Source organism: Anomaloglossus baeobatrachus, unplaced genomic scaffold (assembly GCF_048569485.1).
Source record: "Anomaloglossus baeobatrachus isolate aAnoBae1 unplaced genomic scaffold, aAnoBae1.hap1 Scaffold_4658, whole genome shotgun sequence".
Lineage (NCBI taxonomy): Eukaryota > Metazoa > Chordata > Amphibia > Anura > Aromobatidae > Anomaloglossus > Anomaloglossus baeobatrachus.
The window spans coordinates 16,115-30,897 of NW_027444000.1; the positions used below are offsets into that span (position 1 = coordinate 16,115).

General features: G+C 44.7%; 1 protein-coding gene across 1 annotated transcript in view; it reads right to left on the reverse strand.

Annotated features, from left to right (window-relative positions):
- The window catches only part of LOC142280998 (huntingtin-interacting protein 1-like), a 28,335-nt gene extending 15,798 nt beyond the window's left edge, over positions 1-12,537 (reverse strand). The window contains exons 1-4 of the mRNA XM_075332807.1: positions 12,425-12,537; positions 9,118-9,219; positions 7,790-7,922; positions 7,625-7,711 (exon numbers count right to left, since the gene is read on the reverse strand). Coding sequence (XP_075188922.1) covers positions 7,625-7,711; positions 7,790-7,922; positions 9,118-9,219; positions 12,425-12,520 — 418 coding nt within the window. The 5' untranslated portion in view covers positions 12,521-12,537. The remainder of the gene's footprint in view (positions 1-7,624; positions 7,712-7,789; positions 7,923-9,117; positions 9,220-12,424) is intronic.
- Between the last annotated feature and the right edge of the window lie 2,246 nt (positions 12,538-14,783).

Sequence of the window (14,783 nt, forward strand, 5' to 3'; positions counted from 1 at the left end):
ATCCGCTTTTTGGTTTCTTTTTTAATCACCTGAATTTGATGTTTTGTGCTAATTAGTATTCGGTGCACAGGATTTCTCCTCCCTGTCTGTGATTCCCCATCCCCTCCGCCTGCCTCCAGTTTGTGAATGACCTGCCTCCTCTTTGTGAAATCTCAGCAGTGATCTGTCATTCACAGACCGCAGGCAGATGGAGGAGCCAGGGCATCACAGACAGGGAGGAGATGCAGGGTCTTATCTCACTATGGTTGTACAGATTTTTCTTGGGAAGTACAAAGCAGATAATTACACTGAACTAGTGGAAAGAATGCCTTCTTTCCAAAATGATGGACAGCATCCCACAGGTGTATTCTTTAGGCTGCTTTCACACCTCCGGTTTCTGCAATGCGGCACAATCCGGCACTTTGCAGGAAAATCGCAACCGTTTTTTTTTGCTGCCGGTTGCGTTTTTTCTGCATAGACTTTAATTAGTGCCACATTGTGCCGCAAGGCCTTGTGTTCCATCCGGTTTTTGCCGCATGCGGCAGATTTAGCCGATGCGGCGGCCGGATGGAACGTTGCCTGGCACGTTTTTTCGTGCGGCAAAAAAACCCGCATCGCGCCGCATTCGGCCGATGCGACGCATTTTTCAATGCATGCCTATGGCGGCCGGATGCGGCGCGATGCGGCAATACCCGCATCCGGCTGCCGCATGCGTTTTTTGCCACTGCGCATGCTCAGTAGCATGCCGCAAGCGGCAAAAACCGGACTGGCCGCAAAGGAAAAACGTATGCAAAGGATGCGGTGTGTTCACCGCATCCGTTGCATACCTTACACAGCCGGATTGAGCCGCAGAGCTCAAGCCGGATGTGTGAAAGCAGCCTTATTCTGTGAAAACATATGCTTTTACTTGCTAAAGGACATCCTGATGTGGAAGAGTTTTTGTCACCCCCTCTATTGTCGTATAAACGGAGACCCAATTTGAGGGACCAGTTGGTGCATTTGGATGCTGGTCCATTAAATAGGCATATACAAACTACCTTAAGCCGACCTAAGATGAGTAATTTTCCCTGTTTGGGCTGCACTGGTTGTGGAAATATGGTGAAGGGCTCCGTGTTTCCTCATCCGCGTACGGGAAAACAATGGTGCATTGGGGGGAAATATACATGCACAAGTTCTTTTGTGGTCTACGCTGTGTCTTGCCCATGCAGTTTGCTGTTCGTGGGTGACACTACGATGGCGATTAAGGCTTGTATCAGTAAACACAAAAGCACCATTAGAAAAGGTTTGGTGAACCTTCAAGTATCCAAGCATTTTAAAGAAAAAGGACACACTACTGTTAGTCAACTGAGGTTTTGGGTGATTGATGATGTTCCAATACTTAGAAGAGGTGGCGACAGGCTGGGCACTTTGGAGAAGAAGGAACTCAGGTGGATCTTTGAATTAGATTGCCTACAGCCAAGGGGACAGAATGTGGAGTACGGTTAACATGGATGCCTTTATAACTAGGATTTTGGTTGTAGTCTTTAGGTTAGATCGTTTGTAATATGTAGTTTTTTAAGGATGTTAATTGTGGAGTAAGCTTTGACAGAATGAAGCCATGAACTACACCCATGGGATGCTGTTCGTCATTTTGGATACAGCGTAGATGCCAAGTGGATCCCTTGGACCTGACTTGCATCCTTTCCTTAAAGAAAGGATTCTACCAAAGGTGTTGCAAACAATTTCTCCTTTGTATTCCATCTTCTTTCCATCACATTGGCTGTACAATGAGGTACATTATCTCCACAGCCACTAGGATCATTTCCCAGAAAACCTAGAATACCTAAAAGGTACTTCTCACATAGCGAGATCACTGCTGAGTCACAGGTTTTGTGACGTACCAGTGACCTCATCAGCGATCACGCTGTGTGTGACACTAAGCAGTGACCTGGCCCCTGCTGTGAAATCGCTGATCGTTACACACTGTTCTGGTTCATTTTTTGCTCGTTGCTTTCCCGCTGTGCAGCACACATTGGCGTGTTTGACGGTGGGAGACCAACGAGCACCGACTGTGTAAGCAGCGTACGCTGGTAACCAGGGTAAATATCAGGTAACTAAGAAAACGCTTTGCTTGGTTACCCGATATTTACCGTGGTTACTAGCGTACGCCGCTTAAAGGCTCCCTGCACACGTAGCCAGGGTAAATATCGGGTAACTAAGCAAAGCTCTTTGCTTAGTAACCCAATGTGTACCCTAGCTACGTATACAGGGAGCCAGCGCTGGCACCCTGTAAGCGGTGTACGCTGGTAACCAGGGTAAATATCGGGTAACCTAGCAAAGCGCTTTGCTTAGTTACCCGATATTTACCCTGGTTACCAAGCGCAGCATCATTACACAAGTCGCTGGTGGCTGGTCGCTGGTGAGATCTGCCTGATCGACAGCTCACTAATGACCCTGTAGTGACGTACCAGCGATCCTGACCAGGTCGTATCGTGGTCGGAATCGCTGGTACGTCGTTTAGTGAGACGGTACCCTTAGTGAAGAGCAGGATGAACGATTCCACCCAGATTTAAGAACTATAGAAGAAAGGTACTAAGGACACTGGGTTGCCCACATGATGTCGGATTACTGTTGGTCTATTCAATATGATTGACCTGGCACATCTCACCACAAGTAACTTAAAGCGCAGCTTTTGCAAGGTATGTCAGTAAAAGATCAGTATCAATGACAACGTTTTATGCCTGTACAATTCTTATTCTGGATGTAAATTCTTCATAAAGAAATATATATATATATATTTCTTTATGAAGAATTTACATCCAGAATAAGAATTGTACAGGCATAAAACGTTGTCATTGATACTGATCTTTTACTGACATACCTTGCAAAAGCTGCGCTTTAAGTTACTTGTGGTGAGATGTGCCAGGTCAATCATATTGAATAGACCAACAGTAATCCGACATCATGTGGGCATCCCAGTATATATATATATATATATATATATATATGAATTTGTTTAATAACTAAGAAGGCAAAAATAATACTGTTTAGTAGACATCAGTCCTAGTGTTCGATCTGTTGTATGCATATACATAGGGTATATCACATCTCATTAACTAGAGCTAATGGAAGAAAACTAAAAGCAGATTTACAAACAAAAACTGACCTAAAACAGGTTACAAATCTCAAGCAGCAATTTTCTTGTTCCCTAGTGTAATTATTGCAATGAGCTGACATGAAAAGGAATCCTAAATCAGTCTGCATGATAATGTACATCAATAATAGTATCACAAACTAAAACTACAGTGGTTTCCAAAAACGCCAATTCCCACTGGTTATTTATACAGTAAAAAGGCCAATTCATCAAAAATTTGTTTCAGAATTAAAGGGAATCTGTCACCAGGTTTTTGCTTCCCCATCTGAGAGCAGCATAATGTAGAGACAGAAACCTTGATTCCAGCGATGTGTCACTTACTGAGCTGTTTGCTGTCATTTTCATAAAATCAATATTTTCTCTGCTGCAGATCTAGCAGTTATACAGAGCTTATGAATATGCTGGACTACTTGCAGCACGCCAAGTAGTCCTCTAATGATAATCTGCTGCTGATTAAATGACGATGTTACCAAAAGTACACTAAGCAGCCCAGTAAGTGACACATCACTGGAATCAGAATCTCTGCCCCTACTTTATGCTGATCTCAGAAAAAATCTGTTACCATGGATGTGGTATTTTTACGCCACCTCTGCCATTTTTATGAAAAATCATCTGGTGCTTAGAGGCAGGAGCATAGCCGAGCGCAGTCTGATAAACCTAACATAATTTATGTCACATATAAAGTAAACACAGAAACTGTAGCCCATAACCTCCATGACTGCAGGACATTTCTTCGCCTCAGGCACGGCAGTTGCATGGTGCGCCAAACTCATTAATGGGTGTATGCCTTGTGATGAGGTTGACATTTCTTACTCCACTTCAGCCTGGATTAAGACTGGCGAACAAAATACCCTTTTTCAATCAGCCCCTAAATCACTTTATTAGGGGATTGTCATTACTGTGAAAAAATTGCATGTAAGGGGCTTCATCTCCGCTGCTGTTCCCCAGTCTATTTTCCTGCTCTCAGCTTCATTCATATCAAGACGCACTCATTTGGAGTACAGATGATGGCAGTGATGTAATTTGAGAACAACATGATGTAGGGGGCGGTACGGTGCCTCAGTGGTTAGCACTGTAGTCTTGCAGCGCTAAGGTCTTGGGTTCAAATCCCAGCAAGGACAGCATCTGCAAGGAGTTTGTATGTTCTCCCCGTGGTTGCATGGGTTTCCTCCAGGTTCTCCGGTTTCCTGCCACACTCCAAAAACATACTGATAGGGACCTTAGATTGTGAGCCCCAATGGGAACAGTATTACCATTGTATGTAAAGCGCTGTGGAATTAATAGCGCTATATAAATGAATAAATATTATATTATTATTATAGGGGCAGAGACCCTGATTCAAGTTTAGTTACAACTGCTTGTTGTAGTTTAAAGGGTGCTTTACACGCTTCGACATCGCTAGCGATAGAACCCGCCCCCGTCGTTGGTGCGACATTTGGTGATCGCTGCCGTAGCAAACATTATCGCTACGGCAGCGTCACACGCACATACCTGTTCTGCAACATCGCTGTGACCGCTGAACAATCCTTCAAGGGGGAGGTGCCTTCGGCGTCATAGCGACGTCACAGCGGCGTCACTAAGTGGCCGTCCAATAGCAGAGGAGGGGCGGAGATGAGCGGCCGGAACATGCCGCCCACCTCCTTCCTTCCTCATTGCCGGTGGACGCAGGTAAAGAGATGTTCGTCGTTCCTGCAGTGTCACACATAGCGATGTGTGACGCCACAGGAACGACGAACAACCAACGGCATGCACCACCAACAATATGAAAAGGAGCGACGTGTCAACGATCAACGATTTTTGACGCTTTTGCGATCATTGATCGTCGCTCCTTGGTGTCACACGCTGCGATGTCACTAACGGCGTCGGATGTGCGTCACTAACGACATGACCCCGCCGATATAGCGTTAGCGATGTTGCAGTGTGTAAAGCACCCTTTAGTGTTTTATGGGCAAGAGATTATCAGTAGAGGACTAGTTGTCTTGTGCCATGTAGTCCTACTGCTCTGTAACCCAACCCGCACCACTGATTGGCAGCTGTCTATGAACAGTGTAAACAAAAAGCTGCCAATCAATGGTGTGCGGGTTCTACAGAGCTCAGCATTCAGAGAACTGCTAGTTCTGCAGCAGAGAAAACGCTCCCGATTTGTTGGGCACAGCTCAACCATGAATTGGTAACACACATTCATCTTGAGTGTTCAAAGTTGTGTTCCCACAGCTAAAGCTTTGGATTCAAGATAAAAAGTGATAAGCTGATCTCCAGGACGTCTTTCTTCTGAGCAGGGATTGTCTCTTTACAGTTAATGACCCCTAAGCCAAAGCGCCAGTATCGCCCTTCACTATAACTAGATGGCACAACAATAGTAAAACTGTACACACTGAGCGTAAGCAAATGAAAAATGGACAATGCTACAGAAAACAGTCCAATCTTTGGCAAAACAGACATGGAAATGTGAATGGTATTATGGGGATACATAACACGGAGCAATGGCTTCAAACCTATTGATATTGACAATCTGAATAATTTCTGTAGCAAAATCAATTTTAGGGCTCATGCATGTACCTATGGCTCTATCCTATACTACTGTGCAGTAATAACCCCCCTATGGAGGCTTCCATACCTGTGTATGATGTTGTAGAGGTGCTACCCCAGCCCAGACTGAGGATCACTTCCCATCAGCGGTATTTTGCCGCAAAACCGGATCCGTCACAAATGTGTTTCAGGTCCATTCTTTTCCAATGGTGGTTGTGTGCGTCATAAACAACTGCATGTGACCGCATCTTGCCGCGATTCCATTGGAAAAGAATGGAACTGAAACGCATTTGTGACGGATCTGGTTTTGCGGTAAAATACCACTGATGTGAAACGAGCCTGAGAAGTCACTGTGTGATATGGATCTGTCCTGTATTAGTATCAAAACGTATTATCAAATAAGGAGTCCATGCAGTGCCCTAACATAACACCAGCAAAGTAGCAGCAAAGAAAACACGAAGTACATGCTAGGGCTTCTTCCTTTACGGGCTGGGAGCACACAGGAAGATATACTGTATACTCATCATTCTTGTCGGTGGATAGGCAATGCTTTCAATGCGTTTCGAGTGTGCTTGCATCCTTAGTTGTGATAGAATGCTATAGATATCACAGACGTTAACGAAGTTGTGTTCCAGTGCACCGCAAAGAACAGGATCTATTTAAGGTCTGTGATATATATAGCGTTCTATCATGAATAAGGATGCAAGCACACCCGAAACGCGTTGATGGCGTTGCCTGTGCGCTAATTGCTTGTCTTACTCACGATGTCCTGTATGTGAACTGCTAGTAATGAAAAATCGTTTGTTGAGCCTCATCCTTTATTATTCCCATTAGAGAAAAGATGCTCCAGATATTTTCAGAACATAACACTTTACTACAACACACATCAGGAGAGGTGAGGGGTCCTCTTTAAGTGTTCAAGGGATTCTCCAGAAGATCAAAACAGTTTGAAAAGATGGCCCTTGCTTATGCTGTAGTGCTTTGTAGAGCTGATGATACACTATCAGGACAATGTCTGAAGCCGTCCTGTATTTGTATATATATATCATGCCTGAGACATTGTAGATTTGGTCACTTAGATCAAGGTAGAACATGGCTACGTACATTCTTTTGTGATCACTAATTTGTCACACAGAGTTTTGCTCAAAACTCACCGCGTGTCATGATGACATCAGACGCTGTTCACACTACATATTCTGACACTCCACACTATGGTTTCTCTGGTGTTTCTGAGTTGCACAGACAGGATCAGGTGTCGACCAGCTGTGTGCTCATTAATGGTCACACTCGGAAGAGTTAACCTCTGCTAGCCTGCTGGTTACCGCTGGGATCACATGTTGTAGGAAACTTATCACATTTACTCCCCACCTTTTTAAGATTGTGGAACCTGTCTTCCCATGCTCACTATAGTTTATTTCTGTGTTGGTATGTGTGCTCTTGTGCCCCAGTCCTGCTGGTGATTATACTGCGTGGTGCTCGGAGTTGGTGAGGAATGCTCTTATTGTCTTGTGGTTTCCTCCCTGCCCTTATATTTCGCCTTACATCTTATTGCCTTATAACTCTGTGCGAGCGTGCTGGGAGATAGACAACCAGGGAAAACCAAAACTCTATCTCTGTTGGTTTTATCACACTCCTGTCTCAGCCCTCCCCTAGAGTAGGGGGTATAAGATCAGGGCTGGTCAGGATGATGGCTCAGATATCCTGACCTTCAGAGGTAACTCTGAGATAAGGGATAGCTACGGTCCCCCTAGTGTGAGGGCCAGTCTAGTAGCCCCTGTCACTTGCTCTCTCTGAACACCATGACATAATCATTTTCAGTGTGCAAATCCTTCCAGTCCCTACAATTTATAACTTTATCCAAGAAAAATGTGCATCTTCCCTTGTTGGCTTCTTCTACCTGTCCAGTCTGACTACCATGCATGTCCTCCACTTGCCTGCTACACTCTTTACAGCTTTTGGTCCTCTCCCATCTTTTCTTCTCACCTGAAGTGTCAGACATGTGTCTCTTCCAAGCTGCATCCAATTTCTCAGTGCTGTCTACGGCTGCCACCGTTCTGGAGATTAAAAAGTCTGAAAAATAATCCAGGATTAGTGGATTTAGAAGTCAGATCCTCACACAGTAGATCACTCTTGAGGCCGTGTCCTCACCTGTAGACACGCTGCCACTGGTGTACAAGGGCTCATCCAGTTGCTGGAGCGCCTCATGGATGATCCCTTCCACCTCCTGCATCAGGCGCTGAAGGAAACTCTCTTCGAGTTCTTTAAATTGTGAGAGACAATCCTGAGAAGACAAAGCGGAGGGAACAAGGAGATCTAGAATAATTCTCTTATACTGGTGATGAAAATGGAGATGTCTGTTCCACTGGTCATGACAATAATCGGAAATACGAAATAACGTTTTTCAGGTATTGATGCTACTACAGAGCAAATACCCTCTTGTGGAGCATGAACCAATTTTCTCATTGTTGCCAATAATTCACCATCTTGTGTATTTCCAATGATTGTGAGGCCACTTATAACTTTTCTGTTGGAAAATATTCAAGTTCAACTTTGATGTGGTCATAAACCATCTTCTAATATATAAAGCTGAGTGCGTGTATGTATGTATGTATGTATGTATGTCCGCTAAAGAAATTTGCACCGTCGCATGTACAATCACAAAAGTTTGCACAGACTCCCCATTTGACTCAGGGAACGTCATAGACTATGTTTTCAGGGGAAATTTTAACCCCACGCTTTACAGTTCTTCGACAAAAAACCTTCCTTCATTAAAGTCAATGGAGCTGGGAGCCACAATGCAGCCAAAATGTTGGCGTGTCACAATGCAGACAGGGAAAGAGAGACAGACAAGACACAAACCATCAAAGAGACAGGGAAAGAGACAGAGAGACAGACAAGGAAAGAGACAGAGAAACAGACAGGGAAAGAGACAGACAGACAAAGAAACAGACAGACAGGGAAAGAGACAGACAGACAAAGAAACAGACAGACAGACAAAGAAACAGACAGACACAGGGAAAGAGACAGATACAAAGACAGACAGGGAAAGAGACAGACAGGGAAAAAGAGACAGATAAAGAGACAGACAGGGAAAGAGATAGAGAGAGGGAGACAGACACAGACTGGGAGAAAAACAGAGAGACAGGTACTATCCCGGGCAACGCCGGGTGCTACAGCTAGTATTAGAATATAATTCAGGATAATGGTTGAGGTCCTGCTGTCAGACGAGCTCACTGATGGATTCTCTGTTGACTCATTCTGCTATGTACAGTATGTACAGTGATACATAAAGGCGATACAAGCCAATCAGTCCAAAAAAATATCTGAAAATGTAATGCAAAAGTTATTTTTAGCCAAAAATACAAGCACTTAAGTGACTAAAGTGTCCCCAAATCCTGTAAAGTAATAAAAAATATATCAAAAAGAGTCTGCACTGAAATGTATTCGGTTGCGGTTCTGCTCTTCAGACATCTCACCTGCTTAGATGTCTCCATGCTGCTCTGAAGAAGCTGGACTTCCTGTTTGCTGCTCTCTAGCGCCCCCTGTAGCTCATCCATCTGATGCATCTGCTCTTGTGCCTATAGGTTACCAAGGATAAAACAGGAGACAGCAATTTATTACAGACACAACTAGGTAAGATCAAGCTTTTCATATATAATGGATATTCCCTTCTCAGCACTGTTAATAATGGGCAAAATAAAGCCTTCTGTTTTAAATGTCCTAATCTGGAGCATTATAAATGTTTTAGGTTTGCCTTAGGCTAGTTTCACACTTGCGTTGAACGGCATCCGTTGCTAGCCGTCGCCTTGAGGAATTACGGTAACCATTGCAGGAAACCATTTTATTCCTCATAGACATATATTAGCTACGGATAGCAACAGATGGCCTTGCGTTGCATCCGTCAGCCGACGCTGCGTTGCATCTGCCTGGCGGATGGAGTGCTGCATGTAGCGTTTTTTTTGCGCTTGGCAGATCGTCAAAAAAACGCAACCGGCAGGATTCCGTCGGCGTCCGTTGTTTTTATAATGGACGTCTATGGTGGCGGATTCCGTTAGAATCCGTTATTTAACGGATTCCGTTAACGCAACCGTCTTTACACAACTGCGAATGCCCAGATGTGTAAAGTCAAGAAAAAAAAACCTATAACGGATTGCATCATTTTGTTGTGCCACTATATGCAGCGCATCCATTGCATCTGTCACAGAACGCAATGCAACGGATGCCATTCAACGCAAGTGTGAAACTAGCCTCAAAAGGGATCTACGACGTAACTCAGTTCCACATGGTGAGCGGTGAGGATGATGATGAGTCAGATGTGAGCGAGATCAGCAGGTACTGTGCACCTAAGGGCTCGCACGCACGAGCGTATACATCGGACGAGTGCTACACAATGTTTTATCAGATACCCCTCGGACCACTGTTATGCTATGGGGCAGTGCCAATCACAGGTTGTTTTTTTTCACATGCCAAATTGCAGCATGCTGAGATCTGCAGCGCAAATTGGAAAGTGAGCACCCTTTCACATCTATGGGACCATGGAAATCATCGGACTGCACTCAGATGACAATCGAGTACAGTCTTATTTCCACGGACTCACAGAATGGAGAAATGGTGTTCTTCATCATCTCCTGACCGTGTAATCCAGAAGAGTAGAAGCAGCGGCACAACCCACGATGTAGCCAGAAAGTCTATTTTATTCTAAAAGTGTGTGATTACATGCGGGAGAAGAGCCGGGTGCAGGCCCTTTACGGACGACGGCCGTTTTACCACCATTTTATCTCCTGACTGTGTGCTATGATCCTCTCATGTAAGAGAGTCAGTTCACTCTAAGCTGACACTCACATCAGACTTGGACTACAGCTTGATCCGAGTGTCATTACCATAATTGACCTGATTCTTTTGCATGAGAGAATCAACGCTCGATGACCCCAGCCTTATACACAGAACAGGACCCCTGCGAGATACCTGTCAATCATACACGTGTATTCACAATCACCTGCCGAAGTAAGGAGATCGAGGTACGTGCATGCGCTGAAGACAAGGATAGCAATGCGCACACGCCATCAACATTGGTAATGGCGGTGGTGCAAAATTTAAATGAAGAAAAGGATACAAGGCAATAGGAGGAATCATCACACAGGACCCGATGCTCAAGTCTGTGCAAAAATTACGTCATTACTGAAGGGTTTGAACAAGGATTATTCTGAAATCAAACCTCGGATTTGTCAAATAAAGATATCATTTTAATCAGCATCTTGGTGGTTGGTTCCCTATAAAATGCAGCTGCTGGGACAGTCATCTGATCAGCGGCCGCTGCAGAGGAAATGTAGTATTAGATAGTGGCCATTCAGAGCAATAAGCGGCTGATGCAGGGGGATGTACAATTACAGGTGGGTCAGTCATACAAATCAGCCACCACTGCAGGAACATTTCCAGTATTAACTAGGGACCATTTAATGGCAGTATGGCTAAATTCAGAGCCACTTATGTGCAGGGGATTACTATTTCAGCCCTCTTCACACACCCGTATAAAACACGTACGTGAAGAAATGGTACCGGTATCATCAGTGTTACGGATCAGTCATCAGTCATCGGTGTTTTTCACAGATGGCTAAAGAAATAAATTGTAACCTTCTCCTATACTTTGCAATGTTAAACCCAGACAGCATATGGACGCACACTGATTCTACATTGCTGCCATCCATATGCGGTATGTGTTTTTCACAGATGCATAGACTTGTATTGGCCCTTATTTTCGGTGCTGCTAGGAAAAAAAATGTACAGTATTTTTCAGTTTCTCAGACGCACCGGATTATAAAACACACCCCAAATTTCGAAAAAAGTAAAGGGTGAGTCCATCTTATAATCTGGCGGTGTATTACCGGGAGGGGGGGTGGCAGTGGTTGAGCGGGGTCACAGAAGGCAGGGCCGGTGGTGGCGCATGCCTGGGTGCAATTTTCTTTAAGTCTGTTGCCGGGAAAACAATGGTCCGGAGGCAGCGTGTGCACAGATGAGATCTTGAACCGAGAGCTCCATCTGCGCGCACCCCGACTCCAGGTGCCATTATTTGAAGCCCTCACTGCCCACAGCACAGCAGCCCGTAGCATCTGCAGCCCCAGCAGCACAGCCGCAGTACAGCACCCACAGCCCCAGCAGCACAGCGACTGCAGCCACTGCCCAGCCGATGCAGCACAGCGCCCGTACTCCCAGCCGCCGCAGCACAGAGCCCGCAGCCTCAGCACAGCCGCTGCAGCACAGCGCCCGCAGCCTCAGCACAGCCACCGCAGCACAGCGCCCGCAGCCTCAGCACAGCCGCCGCAGCACAGCGCCCGCAGCCTCAGCACAGCCGCCGCAGCACAGCGCCCGCAGCCTCAGCACAGCCGCCGCAGCACAGCGCCCGCAGCCTCAGCACAGCCACTGCAGCACAGCACCTCCAGCATTGCCTTGCCCCAGCCTCCTGCTACTTCTCTCCACCACCTCCCAGTAAGCTACATTCGAATTATAAGGCACACCCCTCATTTTCCTTCCAAATTTTGGGAAAGAAAAGTTTGTCGTAGAATCTGAAAAATATGGTACTTTTCATTGTGTTTTGCACGGACATGTGGCAGCCCCACAGGTTATAATGGGTACATGTGCTATTCACGAAAAAACAAGTACCACAGGTACTGGAAACACAGACATGTGAAGGAGGCTTTATGATGTACAAATACCCTCATAGGACAAATAGACCAAAAATTGTCTTTATAAAATAATCCCTTTAAGACAAGTTCACAGAGCGCTTACTTTTCTTTGTGTGTGCTCATTCACTCGTTGGTATGAATCCTCCAGCTCTTTTTTGGAGCGTTCCATGTCCCCAACAGCTTCCCGGGCCACGGTCATCTGCTTTGTGACTTCAGCATTCTAACAAATAAAAATAGGAAATGCTTAAAGAGTTATTCTCATCTCCAAGATCCTATCCCAATATGTAGAAGGTGTAATAATAATAATATTTGGACAATACCTCCAATTATAAATGTAGTATAGTTCTGATTCACTATGTCTCTTACCTCATGTGCAGGTATTGCAGGACCTTAGGTATCCATGGTTACAACCACGCATATAGTTGGTTAGTTGCTAGTGGTCATAACCATGGATACCTAATGTCTTACAATGCCCTGCACATGAGGTAAGTGACATAGTGAATCAGGAGAACTATACTACATTTATAATTGGAGGTATTTACTGGAGATATTCGCTTGCAGTCTTTTAATGGCTCTCACTGGGGGTACACAACATTTGCAGATGTAGTGTGTACAAAAAAATTAAAAAATCCTGCCTTCCCATCCCTGGAAATGATCTGTTTATGGCTGGCTTTATGTGACTCGCGCGAGTCTCGCATCGCATTACCCGGCTTGGCCTGCTGCTCTACGATCAGAAGCATCTCAGCTGCATAGAAATACATGCAGGCGACCCGCTCCTGTCAGGAGAGTGTGAGGCCGTGCCGGGTGATGCGATGAGAGACTCGCGCGTATTACACGTGAGTCACTTGCAAACGTGACTCTGGCCTTAGTTAAAGCCTGGCTGAACCCGGCGAACCCCAACTTCCAAGGGTCCATTTATCTCTAGTCATGGCTCACAACATCAGGAATCCACTCATGTGGAGTTCAAGTACATGATACCAAAGTAAGAGTAATTTCTATTGATTCTCCTTTTATCACACATAGCAGTCTTGTTTATCTTGTTACAGATCTTCTCACAGATCAGTCTTCTTCACCCAATGTTTGACCAAGACATCTAATTACTAAGGCCCCTTTCACATTGCGTTTTACCTTCCGCTCACAGGTCCCGTCGGAGCATCCGTCCGAACCGCCCCTCCCCCACTCTGCAAAGCGAGTTCCGGTGAATAGCAGTGAATGGCCCTGTCGGGCGCATGAGTCTGGAACACGCTTTGCAGAGTAGGGGAGCAGCGGTTCGGACGGATCCTCCGACGGGACCTGTGGACGTAGAGAAAAACGCAATGTGAAAGGAGACTTATACAGCGCTATTAATTTCCACACTGCCTGACAGACACTGTTCCGCACACTCAATTGTATTGCCGTCTGTAAGAAAAAATCAAAATGCCAGAATTATGTATTTTTGTTCGCCTCAATATTGCAATAAAATACAATAGCAGGTGATCAAAACATTGCATTTACCCCAAAAATGGTATCAGTAAAAATGTTAGCTCAGGGCACATACATTAAGCCATCACACAGCTCCAGATCTCAAAAAATGAAGACTATATGGAGCTCGTAAAATGGCAAAAGCAAAAAAAAATGTTGACAAATTTCTGATTTCTTTTTACTACTTATATAATTTTTTTTACTTTGTTCTGGTATCTACGTACTCGTACTGGCCTGGGGTATCATATTGCCAGGTCAGTTTTACCATATAGTGAACATGGTGGAAAAACAAATACAAAAAAACATTGTGGAATTGGAATTTTCTTGCAATTTCACCGCACTGGATTTTTTTTCCCATTTTCCAGTACAATATGGGGTAAAATGAATGGTATCTTTCAATCCTGCAGAAATCAAGCCCTAATATGGCTGGCAAAAAAAGTTATGTTTTTTGGAAGGGGAGGGAAAAAACGAAAAACGGGGTTAAACATTAAATTCAAAATTGTACGTTAAGCTTAAAGAGGACCAACCATCAGGATTTTCATATACAGTTAGGTCCAAAAATATTTGGACAGTGACACAATTTTCGCGAGTTGGGCTCTGCATGCCACCACATTGGATTTGAAATGAAACCTCTACAACAGAATTCAAGTGCAGATTGTAACGTTTAATTTGAAGGTTTGAACAAAAATATCTGATAGAAATTGTAGGAATTGTACACATTTCTTTACAAACACTCCACATTTTAGGAGGTCAAAAGTAATTGGACAAATAAACCAAACCCAAACAAAATATTTTTATTTTCAATATTTTGTTGCGAATCCTTTGGAGGCAATCACTGCCTTAAGTCTGGAACCCATGGACATCACCAAACGCTGGGTTTCCTCCTTCTTAATGCTTTGCCAGGCCTTTACAGCCGCAGCCTTCAGGTCTTGCTTGTTTGTGGGTCTTTCCGTCTTAAGTCTGGATTTGAGCAAGTGAAATGCATGCTCAATTGGGTTAAG